Here is a 16,287-nt window from a genome sequence, read left to right on the forward strand (position 1 = left end):
GTCAGATTCTATGAGGCAATCACAGCATCAGGTGACCTTAGTATCTATTTGAGAGGACTGCCATTTATTCTCGGGAGCGCACGGCTCTAAAGAGGCCCATATCCAGGCAGTGAGCTCTGGTTGGGGGCGCCTTTAGATGCAAGCAGGAGGAAACAGCTCGAAATCCCTGGGCCTGAGCGCGGCCCGTGCAGGCCGGAGGGTCAAGAACTCTCCACCGGCGGCAGCGGCCGGGTGTCTGCCCCGGCTTCGCCCCGGCCTAAGGCTGCCTGTGCTATAAATACGCGGCCCACATGCCGCGGTGACACGGTGTTCCCTGGGCTCGGCGGGACAGATAACATGAATGTGCCCTTTAAACGTCCCAAGTTGCAGGGACAGCCCCCGGCCCAGCCTCGCTCCCGGAAGCGCCTTCGCCCCCGATGCCCTCTGCAGCTGGGAGGAGGGGGCGCCCCGCACCTGCCCAGCCAATGCGCGGCGCGAGCGCCGGCCGCGACCCGCCTCCTCTCGCGAGAGCCCGGCGGGGATATAAGGGGGAGCTGCGGGCCAGGCGGCGGCCCCTTAGCGTCGCGCGGGGTCGGGGACTGCGCGGCGGTGCCAGGCCGGGCGTGGGCGAGAGCACGAGAGGGCTGCCTGCGGGCTGAGAGCGTCGAGCTGTCACCATGGGTGATCACGCTTGGAGCTTCCTAAAGGACTTCCTGGCCGGGGGCGTCGCCGCTGCCGTCTCCAAGACCGCGGTCGCCCCCATCGAGAGGGTCAAACTGCTGCTGCAGGTGAGGACCGCGCGGTGCAAGAGGCGGGCGCGGGCGCGGGCGCGGCGGGCCGGGCGGGGCGCGCGATGCGGCGCGAGCTGCAGGGCGCGGGGCGCCAAGGAAAATCTGCGCCAGGCCACAGGCCCGGGCGCCCGCCCGCCCGCCTGCGGGGGAAGAAGGTGCCCTCTGCGTAGAGACAGGTCCAGCGTCAGTCGCAGATTCCTGGTGTCGGGTGGCGCCCGGCGTTCGGGTGTCTATATATGGAAACCCACCCGGAGCCGGTTTACGTGTGCCAGATCCTGCGCCCGTGACAGCACGGGCGTGCACTCAGGCCCGGAGGCACCTAGTGATTGCCAGTATTTTTGGCACCGTCTTATGCGCACGCACCTTTACAATAAAAACATCAAAATAATCATCACCCAAGAATTCCCTTATCGTATCTCATGCACAATGCTGTATGTAGGCTGACGCCTTCATCTTTATGTAACCTCTGTGAGACAGTTATTCTTCTCCATTTTACAGATGAAGCTGAGGTTTTGAAATATTAAGAAACAATTTTCGGAATAAACTTAGATCATCCTGTCTCCAAATCTTTTCCTCCCCTACCTGGTCGCTGTATGGTTTATCATCCTCTCGTGTTTTCCTCCACCTGCCCAAAAGGTCAGGGCCCCTCAATGAGGAAGAGCCCAATTTGGGAGTCAAAATTACTAACAACAAAACCCCCACAAATTGCTCACAACGGCAGCAAACCCTCAATAATTGATTACTTGGATTATCTGCTTGAAAACTTTGGAGGCCTAATGTTTAGTGGATTTATTCTCCTTCCTCTATTAGAGCATCTAGTAGAGATCCTCATCTCCAGGGTGATCAGATTGACACTGAGAAATTGTCATTTTTTGGCCATCATGTCTATTAAATCCAAAGCCCTTTGAAGCAGGGAGTGTTACTCATTTCTGTCCCCCAGTAAGCCCCTCATACAGTTCTCAAACCTAGGGAAAGTGAAATAAATAAATGGCTATAGCTTTATATAATTCAATCACCTTTTCAGTTTATTTGGGGCAACACCTTTTCCCTCAAATACCCTAATAATTGAAGCAACATTGGATTATTTTGGCTTGTTATCCAGTAACTAACATGGATAACAGTATCGATTTACACGTCCTCAGTATCCGTTTGATTTCCTCATCCTTTTTTTCTTCAAAAAAAAAAAATCTAGGAAGTGCAAACCTTTTTTCTCCTGTCCTCTTCCCTTCTCTCTGCCCTGCCTGTCCTCTGTCACCCACCCTCCCCTCCACCAGGTCCAGCATGCCAGCAAACAGATCAGTGCTGAGAAGCAGTACAAAGGGATCATTGATTGTGTGGTGAGAATCCCTAAGGAGCAGGGCTTCCTCTCCTTCTGGAGGGGTAACCTGGCCAACGTGATCCGTTACTTCCCCACCCAAGCTCTCAACTTCGCCTTCAAGGACAAGTACAAGCAGCTCTTCTTAGGGGGTGTGGATCGGCATAAGCAGTTCTGGCGCTACTTTGCTGGTAACCTGGCGTCCGGTGGGGCCGCTGGGGCCACCTCCCTTTGCTTTGTCTACCCGCTGGACTTTGCTAGGACCAGGTTGGCTGCTGACGTGGGCAAGGGCGCCGCCCAGCGTGAGTTCCATGGTCTGGGCGACTGTATCATCAAGATCTTCAAGTCTGATGGCCTGAGGGGGCTCTACCAGGGTTTCAACGTCTCTGTCCAAGGCATCATTATCTATAGAGCTGCCTACTTCGGAGTCTATGATACTGCCAAGGGTGAGAGAGGGGCATCAGGGGAGAAGGAGGGTGGTGTGGAAAGAGGATCCTATGGGATCTATAACTCACAAAGGACCTGATATATATTGATCTTGTTTTTTCTAGTCTCTGGGATAATTGAGGCTTCTGAATGAGGAGGTGGGGTGCATAAATTAATAGCTAAAGCATTCCTTGTGTCCTCTACTGAAATAAACTCTGGCCTTTAGTTATTCAGAGAGGAGGAGGGGGGAGCCTGTCTCCCTCTAGACACAGCCATAGCAGTTACTGAGTTTAACTTGAAGCCACTTCCAATGCCCTGCATACAAGCTGAGCACTGGCCGTCCGGGGTCCGGAGAGGGCAGCAGCCACCTTTGCTGTCTGCCTGGTCATATGTGAAGCACCTGCACAGGGGCAGGTTCCCCACAAGGTCAGAGCATGGAGCTGGAGGTGCAGTGGCCTCTCTCCCTCCACCTGCTTTCTGCTGAGAACAGTCACTTCATAGCCGTTCGGCTTCTGGGCTCTGTCCACAGGGATGCTGCCTGACCCCAAGAATGTGCACATTTTTGTGAGCTGGATGATTGCCCAGAGTGTGACGGCAGTCGCAGGGCTGGTGTCCTACCCCTTTGACACTGTTCGTCGTAGAATGATGATGCAGTCCGGCCGGAAGGGGGGTAAGCTTGTGCTCTACTCATCTAAACTTGTTTGTTTTTGCCCGAGGAGAACATTTGACAGGGCTCCTTTCAGTCTTCCTTACTGGAAATTAATTTTCAAAATTATTTGATAAGGACTTAGGGAAGAAAGATGGTATTAATTCCCCCTAACATTCTCAACTATCCTATTAGGGAAAAGTATTTTCCATTTTATTAGAGAGATGATAAGAACATGAATAGTAAGACATTTAGATGTGAATTTAACTAGGTATCCAGCATTACAGAGACCCTCGGCCCTCTTCCCTTAGAGCCTGGGTGCAAAAGCTAGGGAAAAGAAGTAGTTAGCTACTTCTTACAAAGAACTCTTGCTTCCCTCCTAGTTACAGGTGTTAGTGGGATGCCGTGTTTAGCTGGGTAGAGATGGCCTGAAGCAATCTGTTGTGCCAGAGAAAGTTTTGGCTTCTATAGGTTGAACCATATGAAATTGCCACTTTAAAAGTCAAAAACAGTCCAATGTTAGCAGTTTCGTATGTTTCAACGAATAGTTACAGCCTTTTATTTAGACTGCATAACCTCGTGCAGGATCATCTGAGGCTGGGCCTCAGTTCGGTCCACCATAAAAAAAGGTAACCGCGTAGCATAATACTCCTGCTCCACTGCGCCCTTCTTGTTTCGCAGTTGGGCAGTCCATGAATTACTTGGTTAATTGCCCCAGTTCTTCACTGACCTTGAACTAATGGAGTAGGAATGACAGGAGACCCAGCCTGCCAGTGAAGCAAGGAAGGAGATGTCCAGTGGGATGTTGCATGGAGCTGGGACTCCATGCCCAGATGACCCTGATTTTATAAAACTGGTGACAGTGTGTACAGATATGTTTCAGGGGAAAAGTCTCCTTCCTCCAGCGTTACGGAGCCCTCACCAGCATTTGTTTCCACAGCCGATATTATGTACACGGGGACAGTTGACTGCTGGAGGAAGATTGCAAAAGACGAAGGAGCCAAGGCCTTCTTCAAAGGTGCCTGGTCCAATGTGCTGAGAGGCATGGGCGGTGCTTTTGTATTGGTGTTGTATGATGAGATCAAAAAATATGTCTAATGTAATTAAAACACAAGTTCACAGATTTACAGTGAACTTGATCTACAGGTTCACAGATCCATTGTGTGGTTTAATAGACTATTCCTAGGGGAAGTAAAAAGATCTGGGATAAAACCAGACTGAAAGGAATACCTCAGAAGAGATGCTTCATTGAGTGTTCATTAAACCACACATGTATTTTGTATTTATTTTACATTTAAATTCCCACAGCAAATAGAAAATAATTTATCATACTTGTACAATTAACTGAAGAATTGATAATAACTGAATGTGAAACATCAATAAAGACCACTTAATGCACGCTTTCTATTTTATTGAACTCTTATTAACTGTAAAATGCATTTTTAAAAGATCAAAAATGCATATTTTCTAGCATGATTCATGTATCAGTCAGTGGCCAAGCTTCTAAATGCCAGATATTATATTGAGTATGTATTATATTAGAACGTACAATGCTTAAAGTTCCGGTTTTCAAACTTAGGCAGGTCATATTCTATCTTATCCAGTGTTACTGTAGGCTAGAAAGTGATAATGGCTTTCATAGTCCTGCCTTGTCTTAGGCACTTTCCTGCAGTCTTTAGAAATTCTAAGATTCTGCTAAAAGTTTTAAATCACAATCTGGAGAATTTTCCATGATTAGGAAGTGCTCTGTTTTCATCCCTTTAGATAACTGTGACACCTAGAATTTTATGATAAGTAGAGAGTATTCATTGAAAATCAAGGCCAGGTGCAGTGGCTCACACCTGTCACCCCAGCACTTTGGGAGGCAGAGGTGGGCGTATCACTTCAGGCCAGGAGTTTGAGACCAGCCTGGCCAACCGAGCGAAACCCCATCTCTAATAAAAATACAAAAAATTAGCTGGGTGTGGTGGCGCACACCTGTAATCCCAACTACTCAGGAGGCTGAGGCATCAGAATCACTTGAACCCGAGAGGCAGAGGTTGCAGTGAGCTGAGATGGCATGCCACCACATCCATCCTAAGCGACAGGGCAAGACCCTGTCTCAAAAAAAAAAAAAAAAAAAATAGAAAATCAGTTGTCTTAGTTGAAGCCACTATAACAAGGTACTGTAGACTGATGGCTTATAAGCAACAGAAACTTATTTCTCAGTTCTGTAGGCTGGAGGTCCAAGATCAAGGTGACCCTGTGGTCAGGTTCTGATGAGGACCCTCTTCTGGGTTGTAAACTACAGATTTCCTGTATCCTTACATGGCAGAAAGAGAGCGACAGAGCTCTCTGTAGTCCCTTTTATAAGCTCACTAATCCCATTCATGAGGGCCCTACCCTCATGACCCAGTTACCTCCCAAATGCCCCTCCTCCAAACACCACCACTTTGGGGGTTAGGATTTCAACAGATGAATTTTGAAGGGACACAAACACTCAGTCCATAGCATCACTTATCAAGCTAGTATTTAATACCTCTTAGGCCCCGTGGAAGGGAAAATAGATAGGAACCTGCCCTGAAAGATGCTTCAGTTGGGGAGAAAAGGTGAAATTCCATTGTTAGACAATTTAAGACAATATATCTTGCTTGAGAAGGAATAGAAGGGAAATGAAATGGGGGGAGGGAGTGGTAGGAGATGGAGACTTTGAAAGAAAATAACCAGATTTAGAAACATGGGTATAGAAAGCATCCTCCAGTACTTCTGTAACAATTTATCAAGACCTACAGGAAGTCAGTTTTGGATTTGCTCCTCTGAGATTTGTGAGCCAGAGGAAAATACTTAGAATATCAGGTTGGAAAGTTCACACTTTTGGACCGGGAAAAGACCAAGCAGTTGCTATAGTCTCCTGGACTGTGACTAATCTGGAGGAAGCAAGTCCCTGTATCCTTGGCAAAGCTTGAAAGGCAGGTAAATGTCTTCTCTGTGTTTTCTGACAGGTGGTTGGGTGGTGGGGGTTGGTCTCTGTACCTCCTGTTCTTTACCTTGCTTACCAAGCCCTTCCACCGACTCACTCCTGCCTCCCCAGCTAAAAATTGGCTGTGTTGCTTTTACCACAGTTACCAAGGTCTGAGTTTTATAAAATCCAGGATCCCATCTGACCTCACGTGGTAGATATCTAGGCCAATAAAGTCTAAAGGGCTAAAAAGAAGGTACCTCTCCATCCTGTCTCCTCGAGGCCAGGCAGCACATGTGCAGTTAAGAGGCCTCCTGGATCCATTGTCCTCCTGTTGCTTTTCGTTCTAAGTGATCCAAACTCTATTGCTGATAGGGACTAAAAGCAGGGCAGGCTAGTAGCAGGCAGGTGCTTTGATGGAGCGTATCTCAACGCAGGGCCCAAGTTTAGGAGGAGGAAGACCTGACACAATGAATGAACAGTGCATCCTCCCAACCCAACCAAGAAGTGTAATTGTGTTCCGTCTTTAACCCTGGCATGGAATGGGGACGGAAGAGGCAGGGACATTTATTACATAGTGCACATTATCTACATTCTGCATGTGACCCAGATGTCAGCCCTTCCGCTTCCTGCGAAGGTTACCTCTAATGCACGTTGCCCCAGGCCCTGCTGAGCTAGTTCCTCACCGCAGCTACTTAACTCACCATGAATTCCTAGAACGCTCAGCCTCTGACAGAGTGCTGGGATCTGGCGGGAGAACAGGCAGTACTTCCCTCACTAACCTACCCGCACGCCATACCATCATTGTGCAAAGCTGCCTCATGCTGGAAGGTCTGGTTTACGTAAAAGTGACAGCTTGGAATTGAGCGTCTGACTCTCCGGTACCTGCCCCAGGCATTTCTCATCAGCCCCATTTCCCACACAGCTGTCTCCTAGGCGCAGCCCTCCTTCACCACCTCCACCCCCACCCCAATCATCTTTAGGTATTTTCTCCCCTAAAGCCTCACCTGTTGGCATTTTACATCTTTTTAAGACCTTATTTTGTATTGTAAATGTATGAGAAAAATTATGGAGGATGATGCAAGATGAGTGAGTCCATAATGGTAATAATTGGACACTAAAAACAATGAAAACTTGTCTCAAGTATTTGTGTTGAAATCTCAATTAACTGGGCGACTGCTCCCGTTCCATTTTATTCTGTAAAATATGTGGCATCCTTTGTGTTGAGGCGGCATTTACTAAACACCAAGGTGCAAGGCTGCAAGAGAATCAAGCGCCGCAAGGAGAGCTTATCTTCCACACCTGGTACGGTGCCCAGGACAGAGAAGGTGTTTAGCAAGTTTCCGTTGAATATAAGAATGAGCGAGAAGGGAAAGTGCATCTAAAAAGCACAGGGAACCTACAAAATATTTGGGAAAGGGTTTCATCAGTACGGGTGAAATCTTGAACATGCAAAACACCGTGGGGGTGGCTGGACAGGCTTGTTGGAGTCGTATAATGCAATGAATAAAAACTTACGGCTGCCTTAAATGCAAATTTCAAGCCCTTAAATAAAATTTAACAAAGTCTACCGTGTCATAAATTCTTTGCTTTTCTGCTCCTCCTGAATATCAGAGATTTTATCAATCCACAATAAAGTACAGTTGATCTCATTCACAGATTACATATCTGTAAACGGGCTTCACTGCCAAACTTTATTTGTAACCACTTTAAGGTCCTTGGACACACAGAATGATGACAAACTCAAGTTGCCTGACACACATCCCTAGCTGCAGTGGAACAAGGTGACACTTACCCCGCCTTTTCATTTCGGCCTCATCCTGTAAACAAGCATCCTGTTCACATGTTTACTTTGTGCTACAGAAATTCTGCTGTTTAAAAAGGCCCCCAAGCTTTGTGCAGTGGCCAATGCAGTTTATCCAAGGCACAATCATTGCCAATTAACATGGCCCCCAAGCAGAGTGCCGTTCCTCAGCACAGGAGGGCTAAGACATGCCTTGTGGAAAATACATGTGTCAGATCAGCTGTCTTCAGGCCTGGGCCATGAGCTCAGTGTTAATGATCAGCAATATATATTAAATAAGGTGTCTTTAAGTATAAACACATAAAACAAGGTTATGTATGATTTTTGTGACCAGCGGCTCATGGGAACCTAACCTTGTATTTCCCCTTGGCAAAATGTTTCAGTGTTTGCCTCAACTTTGTAGTATATAACTTCTGTGAATAATGGGAATCAGCTGTCTTACCATTTTTGAAGTCATAAACATTATAAAAAGACCAGCCTGGGCAACATAAGGAGAGCTTGTCTCTACAAAAAATAAAAAATTAGGTGGGTGTGGTGATACACGCCTGTAGTCTTAGCTACTCAGGAGGCTGAGGAGGGAGGCTGCAGTGAGCTATGATCATACCACTGATTTCCAGCCTGGGTTACAGGGTGAGATCTATCCCTAAACAACAACAAAATACCTATAACGTGTCTCACATAAAACATCTTGTGTGTCATTTTTGTGTGTTCTACATAGTCATTTTAATTTTCATAGCCCTTTAAAGATTAGATGAGTTTAGTTTTGCCATTTTTGCAGTCACTGATGAATCACACATACTGAGTGACACCCATGTATGGCTTCCCGTCAGCCTGAATGCCATAACCAATGCAAAAGCTTCATATGGTCCTTGCTCTCAGGGGCTTTCTTTTATTAGGGAAGTAAAACAGACTAAAAATATGTGAGACGTGACTTAAGTAACAAACCACATAACATATAATCTTAAGTCAGTGTTTCATCAGCTTTTTCTAGCTAAAAGCTTATTTTAGTAATGCAAATGTGATGTGATGAAGGCATGGATTAGAATGATGGCAGTGAAAATAAGTAATGTGTTTTGAAGAACAGAGAGGACATGATACAGACATGGAAGAAAAATGTTAATCAGGCCGGGTGTGATGGCTCATACCTGTAATCCCAGCACTTTGGGAGGCCGAGGCGGGTGGATCACAAGGTCAGGAGGCCGGTGGATCACAAGGTCAGGAGATCGAGACCATCCTGGCCAACATGGTGAAACCCCGTCTCTGCTAAAAATACAAAAATTAGCTGGGCGTGGTGGCGGGCACCTGCAGTCCCAGCAACTCAGGAGGCTGAGGCAGGAGAATCGCTTGAACCTGGGAGGCGGAGGTTGCAGTGAGATGAGATCACACCACTGCACTCCAGCCTGGCGACACAGCAAGACTCCATCTAAAGCAAAAAAAAAGTGTTAATCAGTGAGAATGCCAAGGTTTTATGCCTTTGTGTTTGAGGGAAAAATAACAATATGTTCACTGCAACTGAAGTCAAGAGGCAGCACTTGGGAAAAACAATTTTCATTCTTGATCCCTAATCCAAAAATCTGAAAACCAAAATGGTCTAAAATCCAAAACTTTTTGAGCACTGACATAGTACCACAGGTAGAAAATTCCACACTTGACCTTGTGATGGGTCACAGTCAAAACTTTATTTCATGCACGCAATTATTAAAAATACTGTATTAATTACCTTCAGGCTATGTGTATACTGAGTATATGAAACATAAATTAATTCCATGTTTAGACTTGGGTCCCATCCCCAAGGCATCTCATTACGTATATGCACATATTCCAAAATCTGAAAATATCAAAAATCCAAAACACTTCTGTCTCAAAAAAAAAAAGAGGAAAGTTTATAGTGCTAAATGCCTTCATCGAGAAGTTAGATCTCAAACTAACAATCTAACTTTGCATCTAAAGGATCTAGAGGAAAAAAAAACAATCCCAAAGCTAGCAGAAGAAAATAATAACTAAAATTAGAGAAGCACTAAATAATAACTAAAATTAGAGAATGAAATTGAGACAAAAATCCATACAAAAGCCGGGTACAGTGGCTCCCACCTGTAATCCCAGCACTTTGGGAGGCCAACACTGGCAGATCACTTGAGGCCAGAAGTTTGAGACTAGCCTGGCCAACATGGCAAAAACCCATCTCTACTAAAATACAAAAACCATCCTGGCATGGTGGCGTGCACCTGTAGTCCCAGCTACTTGGGAGGCTGAGGAGGGAGGATTGCTTGAGCCTGGGAGGTAGAAGTTGCAGTGAGACGAGATCGCGCCATTGCACTCCAGCCTGGGGGACAGAGTGAGACCCTGTCTCAAAAAACAAAACCAAACCCATACAAAAGATCAGTGAAACCAAGAGTTCTTTGAAAAAAATAAACAAGATTAATAGACTGCTAGCTAGATTAACAAAGAAGAAAGATCCAAATAAGTATAATCAGAAATGACAAAGATGTTGTTACAACTCATCCCACGGAAATACAAAAGATCCTCAGAGAATACTATGAGTAACTATGCACACAAAATTTAAAATCTAGAGGAAATGGATAAATTCTTGGAAACACACAATCTCCCAAGATTGAATCAGGAAGAGGCTAAAACCTTGAATAGACCAATATCAAGCTCTGAAATAGAATCCGTTACCAAAAATAAAAATTCAAAAAAAGCCCTGCAAAAGATGGATTCACAGCCAAATTCTACCAGACATACAAAAAAGAACTAGTACTAATCCTGCTGAAACTATTCCAAAAAAAAAAATCAAGGAGGAAGGGATCCTCCCCAACTCATTCTATGAAGCCAGCATCAGCCTGATACCAAAATCTGGCAGAGATACAACCGAAAAAGGAATCTTCAGGCCAATATCACTGATAAGCACAGATGCAAACATTCTCAACAAAATACTAGCAAACTGAATCCAATAGCACATCAAAAAGTTAATTCACCAGGATCAAGCAGGCTTTATTCTTAGGATGCAAGGCTGGTTCAACATATGTAAATCAATAAATGTGATTTACCACATAAACAGAATTAAAAGGAAAAACCACATGATCATCTCAATAGACACAGGAGAAGTTTTTGGTAAAATCCAACATCCCTTCATGATTAAAAAACCCTCAATAGACTAGGCATGGAAGGAACATACATCAAAATAATAAGAGCCCTCAATGATGAACCCACAGCTGACATCATACTGAACAAGCAAAAGCTGGAAGCATTCCCCTTGAGAACTGAAAGAAGACAAGGATGCCTGCCCTCACCACTCCTATTCAACAGAATATTAGAAGTCCTGGCCAGAGCAATAAAAGGCATCCAACAGGAAAATCAAACTATCTCTCTCTCTCTATTTTATTTTTATTTTTATTTTTTAGACGTAGTCTTGCTCTGTTGCCCAGGCTGCTGGAGTGCAGTAGTGCTATCTTGGTTCACTGAAACCTCTGCCTCCCAGGTTCAACTGATTCTCCTGCCTCAGCCTCCCAAGTAGCTGGGACCACAGGCGCGTGCCACCATGCCCGGCTAATTTTTTGTATTTTTAGTAGAGACAGGGTTTCACTGTGTTAGCCAGGATGGTCTTGATCTCCTGAACTCGGGATCTGCCTGCCTCAGCCTCCCAAAGTGCTTGGATTACAGGCATGAGCCACCATGCCTGGCCAAACTATCTCTCTTTACTGACAATATGATTCTATACCTAGAAAACCCTAATGACTTTGCCAAAAGGCTACTAGAACTGATGAACAATTTTAATAAGATTTCAAGATACAAAATCAACGTACAAATATAAAAATCAGTAACATTTCTATACACCAGTAACATCCAGGCTGACAGGCAAATCAAGAACACAATCCCATTTATTATAGCCACAAAGAAAATGAAATACTTAGGAATACAGCTAACCAAAGAGGTGAAAGATCTCTAGAAGGAGAACTATGAAACACTGCTGAAGGAAATCAGACATGACAAAATTAAATGAAAAATGTTCCATGCTCATGGATTGAAAGATGTTAAAATGGCCATGCTGCCCAAAGGAACTTACAGACCCAACACTATTTCTATCAAACTACCAACATCATTCTTCATGGAATTAGAAAAGGAAACCATTCTAAAATTCATATGGAACCAAAAAAGAGCGAATATTAATAGCCAAAGCAATTCTAAGTAAAAAGAACAAAGCTGGAGGCATCACACTGGCTATAGTAGCCAAAATAGTATGGTACTGGTACAAAAACAGAGTAGAATAGAATGGAACAGAAGAGAAAACTCAGAAATAAAGCTTCACACCTACAACCATCTCATCTTCGACAAGGCCATCACCAACAAGCAGTGGGAAAAGGATTCCCTATTAAGTAAATGGTGCTGGGATGACCGGCTGGCCATATGCAGAAGATTGAAACCAGACCCATACCTTTCACCATGTACAAAAATTAACTCAAGATGGATTCGATATTTAAATGTATGACCTCAAACTATAAAAATCCCAGAAGAGGCCAGGCGCAGTGGCTCACACCTGTAATCCCAGCACTTTGGAAGGCTGACGTGGGTGGATCACTTGAGGTCAGGAATTCAAGACCAGCCTGGCCAACATGGAGAAACTCTACTGAAAATATAAAAATCAGCTGGGTGTGGTGGCTCCCTACTCAGGAGGCTGAGGCAGGAGAATCGCTTGAACCAGGGAGGCGGAGGTTGCAGTGAGCCACTGCACTCTAGCCTAGGTGACAGAGCCAGACCCTGTCTCAAGGGGGAAAAAAAAAAATCCTAGAGAAAAATCTAGCAAATACCCCTCTAAACATCGGCTTTGGCAATGAATTTTTGGCTAAGTCCTCAAAAGCAACCGCAACAAAACAAAAATTTACATGTGTGACCTTACTATACTAAAGAGCTTCTGCACAGCACAAGCAACTATCAACAGAGTAAACTTACAGAATGGGAGAAAATATTCACAAACTATGCTTCTGACAAAGGACTAATATCCAGAATCTATAAGGAGCTTAAATCAACAAGCAAAAAATAATCCCATTAAAAAATAGGCAAAATCAGCCGGGAGTGGTGGCTCAAGCCTGTAATACCGGCACTTTGGGAGGCCGAGGCGGGCAGATCACGAGGCCAGGAGATCGAGACCATCCTGGCCAACATGGTGAAACCCCACCTCTACTAAAAATATAAAAATTAGCTGGGAGTGGTGGCACACGCCTGTACTCCCAGCTACTCAGGAGGCTGAGGCAGGAGAATCGCTTGAACCCAGAAGCGGAGGCTGCAGTGAGCCGAGATCACACCATTGCACTCCAGACTGGGCAACAGAGCAAAACTCTGTCTCAAAAAAAAAAAAGGCAAAATGGTCAGACACAGTGGCTCATACCTGTAATCCCAGCACTTTGGGAGGCCAAGGCAGGCAGATCCACTTGAGGTCAGGAGTTTGAGACCAGCCTGGCCAACATGGTGAAACGCCATCTCTAATAAAAATACGAAAATTAGCTGGGCATGGTGGTGCAGACCTGTACTCCCAGCTACTTGGGAGGCTGAGGCAGGTGAATTGCTTGAACCCGAGAGGCGGAGCTTGCAGTGAGCCGAGATCGCACCACGGCACTCCAGTGCAGAGCACTGGGCCACAGAGCAACACTCCATCTTAAAAAAAAAAAATGGGCAAAGGAGATGAACAGACACTTCTCAAAAGACACATAAGTGGCCAAGAAACATGAAAAAATGTTCATTGTCACTATTAGAGAAATGCAAATCAAAACCACAATGAGATACTATCTCACAGCAGTCAGAATGGCTATTATAAAAAGTCAAGAAACAACAGATGCTGAAGAGGCTGTGGAGAAAAGGGAATGCTTATACCTGTTGACGGGAATGTAAATTAGTTCAGCCACTGCGGAAAGCAGTTTGGAGATTCCTCAAAAAACTTAAGACAGAGCTACCATTTGACCCAGCAATCCCATTACTGGGTATATACCCAACGGAAAATAGAGCCTTATTCCAAAAAGACACATGCAATTGTATGCTCATCTCCATGCTATTCACAATAGCAAAGACATGGAATCAACCTAGGTGCCCTTCAGTGGTGGACTGGATAAAGAAAATGTGGTACATGTGCACCAAGAAATATGACACAGCCATAAAAAGAATGAAATCATGTCCTTTGCAGCAACATGGATGGAGTTGGAGGCCATAATCCTAAGCAAATTAACACAGAGAAGGAAAATAAAATACTGCATATTCTCATTTATAAGTAGAAGCTGAACACTGAGCATGCATGGACACGAACATGGGAACAGACACTGTGGACTACCAGATAGGGAAGGGAAGGAATGGGACGTGGCTGAAAAGCTACCTGTTGGTACTATGCTCATTGCCTGGGTACAATATACCCATGTAACAAACCTGCATATGTACCCTCTATATCTAAAATAAAAGTTGAAAAATTTTTAAAAAGTGTTCTATCTAATTATTACTCAAAATAATAAAATTAAAATCACAATGAGATATATTAAATATCCACTTGAATAGTTAAAACTTTGAAAAAAATGACTGAAAGTCCAGTTGCAGTGGCTCACATATGGAATCCCTTTGGGATCCCAAGTACTTTGGGAGGCCTCGGCAGGAGGATTGGTTGAGCCCCGGCGTTCGAGACCAGCCTGGGCAACACGGTGAAACCCCATCTCTACAAAAAAATACAATAATTAGCTGGACATGGTGGTGCATGCCTGTTGTCCCAGCTACTTGGGAGGCTGACATGGGAGGATCGCTTGAGCCAGGGAGGTCAAGGCTGCAGTGAGCCATGATCGTGCCACTGCACTTCAGCCTGGGTGACAGAGCAAGACCCAGGCTCAAAAAAAAAAAAAAAAAGAAAAAGAAAAAAAGACTGACAATAATAAATATTAATGAGTCTCTAGAGCAACAGAAACTTACACACTTTCGTGGAAGAATGAGCTGTTACACTCACTGTGGACAACTCTGGCATTATCTGTTAAACACAAGCACACCTCTGAGCCAGCAACTCCACGCTAGGTGCATGCCCAGCTAAAAAGTACACACAGATCAACCAAGGCACATTTACAAAAATCCTCACATTAGCATTATTTGTAATAGTCAAAACCTGGAAACCACCCACAATATCCATCAACCACATAATAGATAAAATAAATCATGGTATAGTCAAGTACCAGAATACTACATAAAAATCAACACGAACCAATTCTAGCTACATGCAACAATATCAAAGAATCTCACAAACATAAAGATGTTGAGCTAAAAAGTCATACACGAGAACATACTCCCATTTACATGAAACTCAAAAACAGGCAAAACTACACTCAAGTGCTAAAAGAGAAGACCGTAGTTAATGGTAGAATTAGATTTTTCTAGTTTGTATAGGTAACTATGTGGGAAGCAGATATATTTGCTTAATGCTGCATATGTTCTTCATAAAACAGATTCTCAGAATCAAATCAAGAACAAAGCACCCTCCAAACTTTGGAGACTAGCTATAATTCCAAAATGTATGAAATAAATGTGATGTGTGGTTTTTTGGTGAAGACTCTCATTGTAATATATATCCTGTAAGAATTTAGCACCATAGTTTTTAATCATTTTTTGGTGACTCTTCAAATTCTTTTTTTTTGAGACGGAGTCTCGCTCTGTCACCCAAGCTGGAGTGCAGTGGTGTGATCTCAGCTCACTACAACCTCTGCCTCCTGGGTTCAAGCAATTCTGCTGCCTCAGCCTCCCAAGTAGCTGGGACTACAGGCACGCACCACCATGTGTGGCTAATTTCTATATTTTTAGTAGAGACAGGGTTTTACCATATTGGCCAGGCTGGTCTCGAACTGCTGACCTCGTGATCTGCCCGCCTCGGCCTCCCAAAGTGCTAGGATTACAGGAGTGAGCCACCGTCCCCGGCCTCAAATTCTTTTACTATCTTATAATTGTGGATTAGAGCCATGTGAAAAAACCCTGTCTCATTATAGTAAAATAATGATGTTACCTCCTAAGTTTTATTTTGTAAAACAGTTAAACCTCACAAATGTCATCTAGGGCAAATAGTGCAACTTACCTGGATTTACCAACTAAATTTTGAAATGGAAGCACAGAATCTTAAGAGTCTATTATGGTGGCTCCAGAGATATCTGTAAATGAATTAAAAATCCATCACCAGAACTGAAAAATCAAATAAAATTTTCTGCCATAACACAATCCTATTTGCTCTAGCATTCTTGCTCTTTGCTGTTGAGAGCTCAGATACGCTACTGCAGGGGTTACTCGGGAATTTATTCCAATGGCGCTAGTTTTAATAAACCCTCATAAAAAATTCCTAAACTGATGTTTTGCAGCAAGCTTTAGTGTGTTTATTATATAGAATAC

The 16,287-nt window shown here is 44.3% G+C and overlaps 1 protein-coding gene across 1 annotated transcript; it reads left to right on the top strand.

The window, feature by feature from the left end:
* Positions 1–503: 503 nt before the first annotated feature.
* On the top strand, positions 504–4,555 carry SLC25A4 (solute carrier family 25 member 4). The gene is made up of 4 exons (XM_034959500.3): positions 504–767; positions 2,045–2,531; positions 3,041–3,181; positions 4,098–4,555. Exons 1-4 carry the CDS (start codon positions 657–659, stop codon positions 4,253–4,255), a joined length of 897 nt encoding a protein of 298 aa, XP_034815391.1. The 5' UTR covers positions 504–656; the 3' UTR covers positions 4,256–4,555.
* The last annotated feature ends 11,732 nt before the right edge of the window (positions 4,556–16,287 follow it).

Source organism: Pan paniscus, chromosome 3, assembly GCF_029289425.2.
Source record: "Pan paniscus chromosome 3, NHGRI_mPanPan1-v2.0_pri, whole genome shotgun sequence".
Classification (NCBI taxonomy): domain Eukaryota; kingdom Metazoa; phylum Chordata; class Mammalia; order Primates; family Hominidae; genus Pan; species Pan paniscus.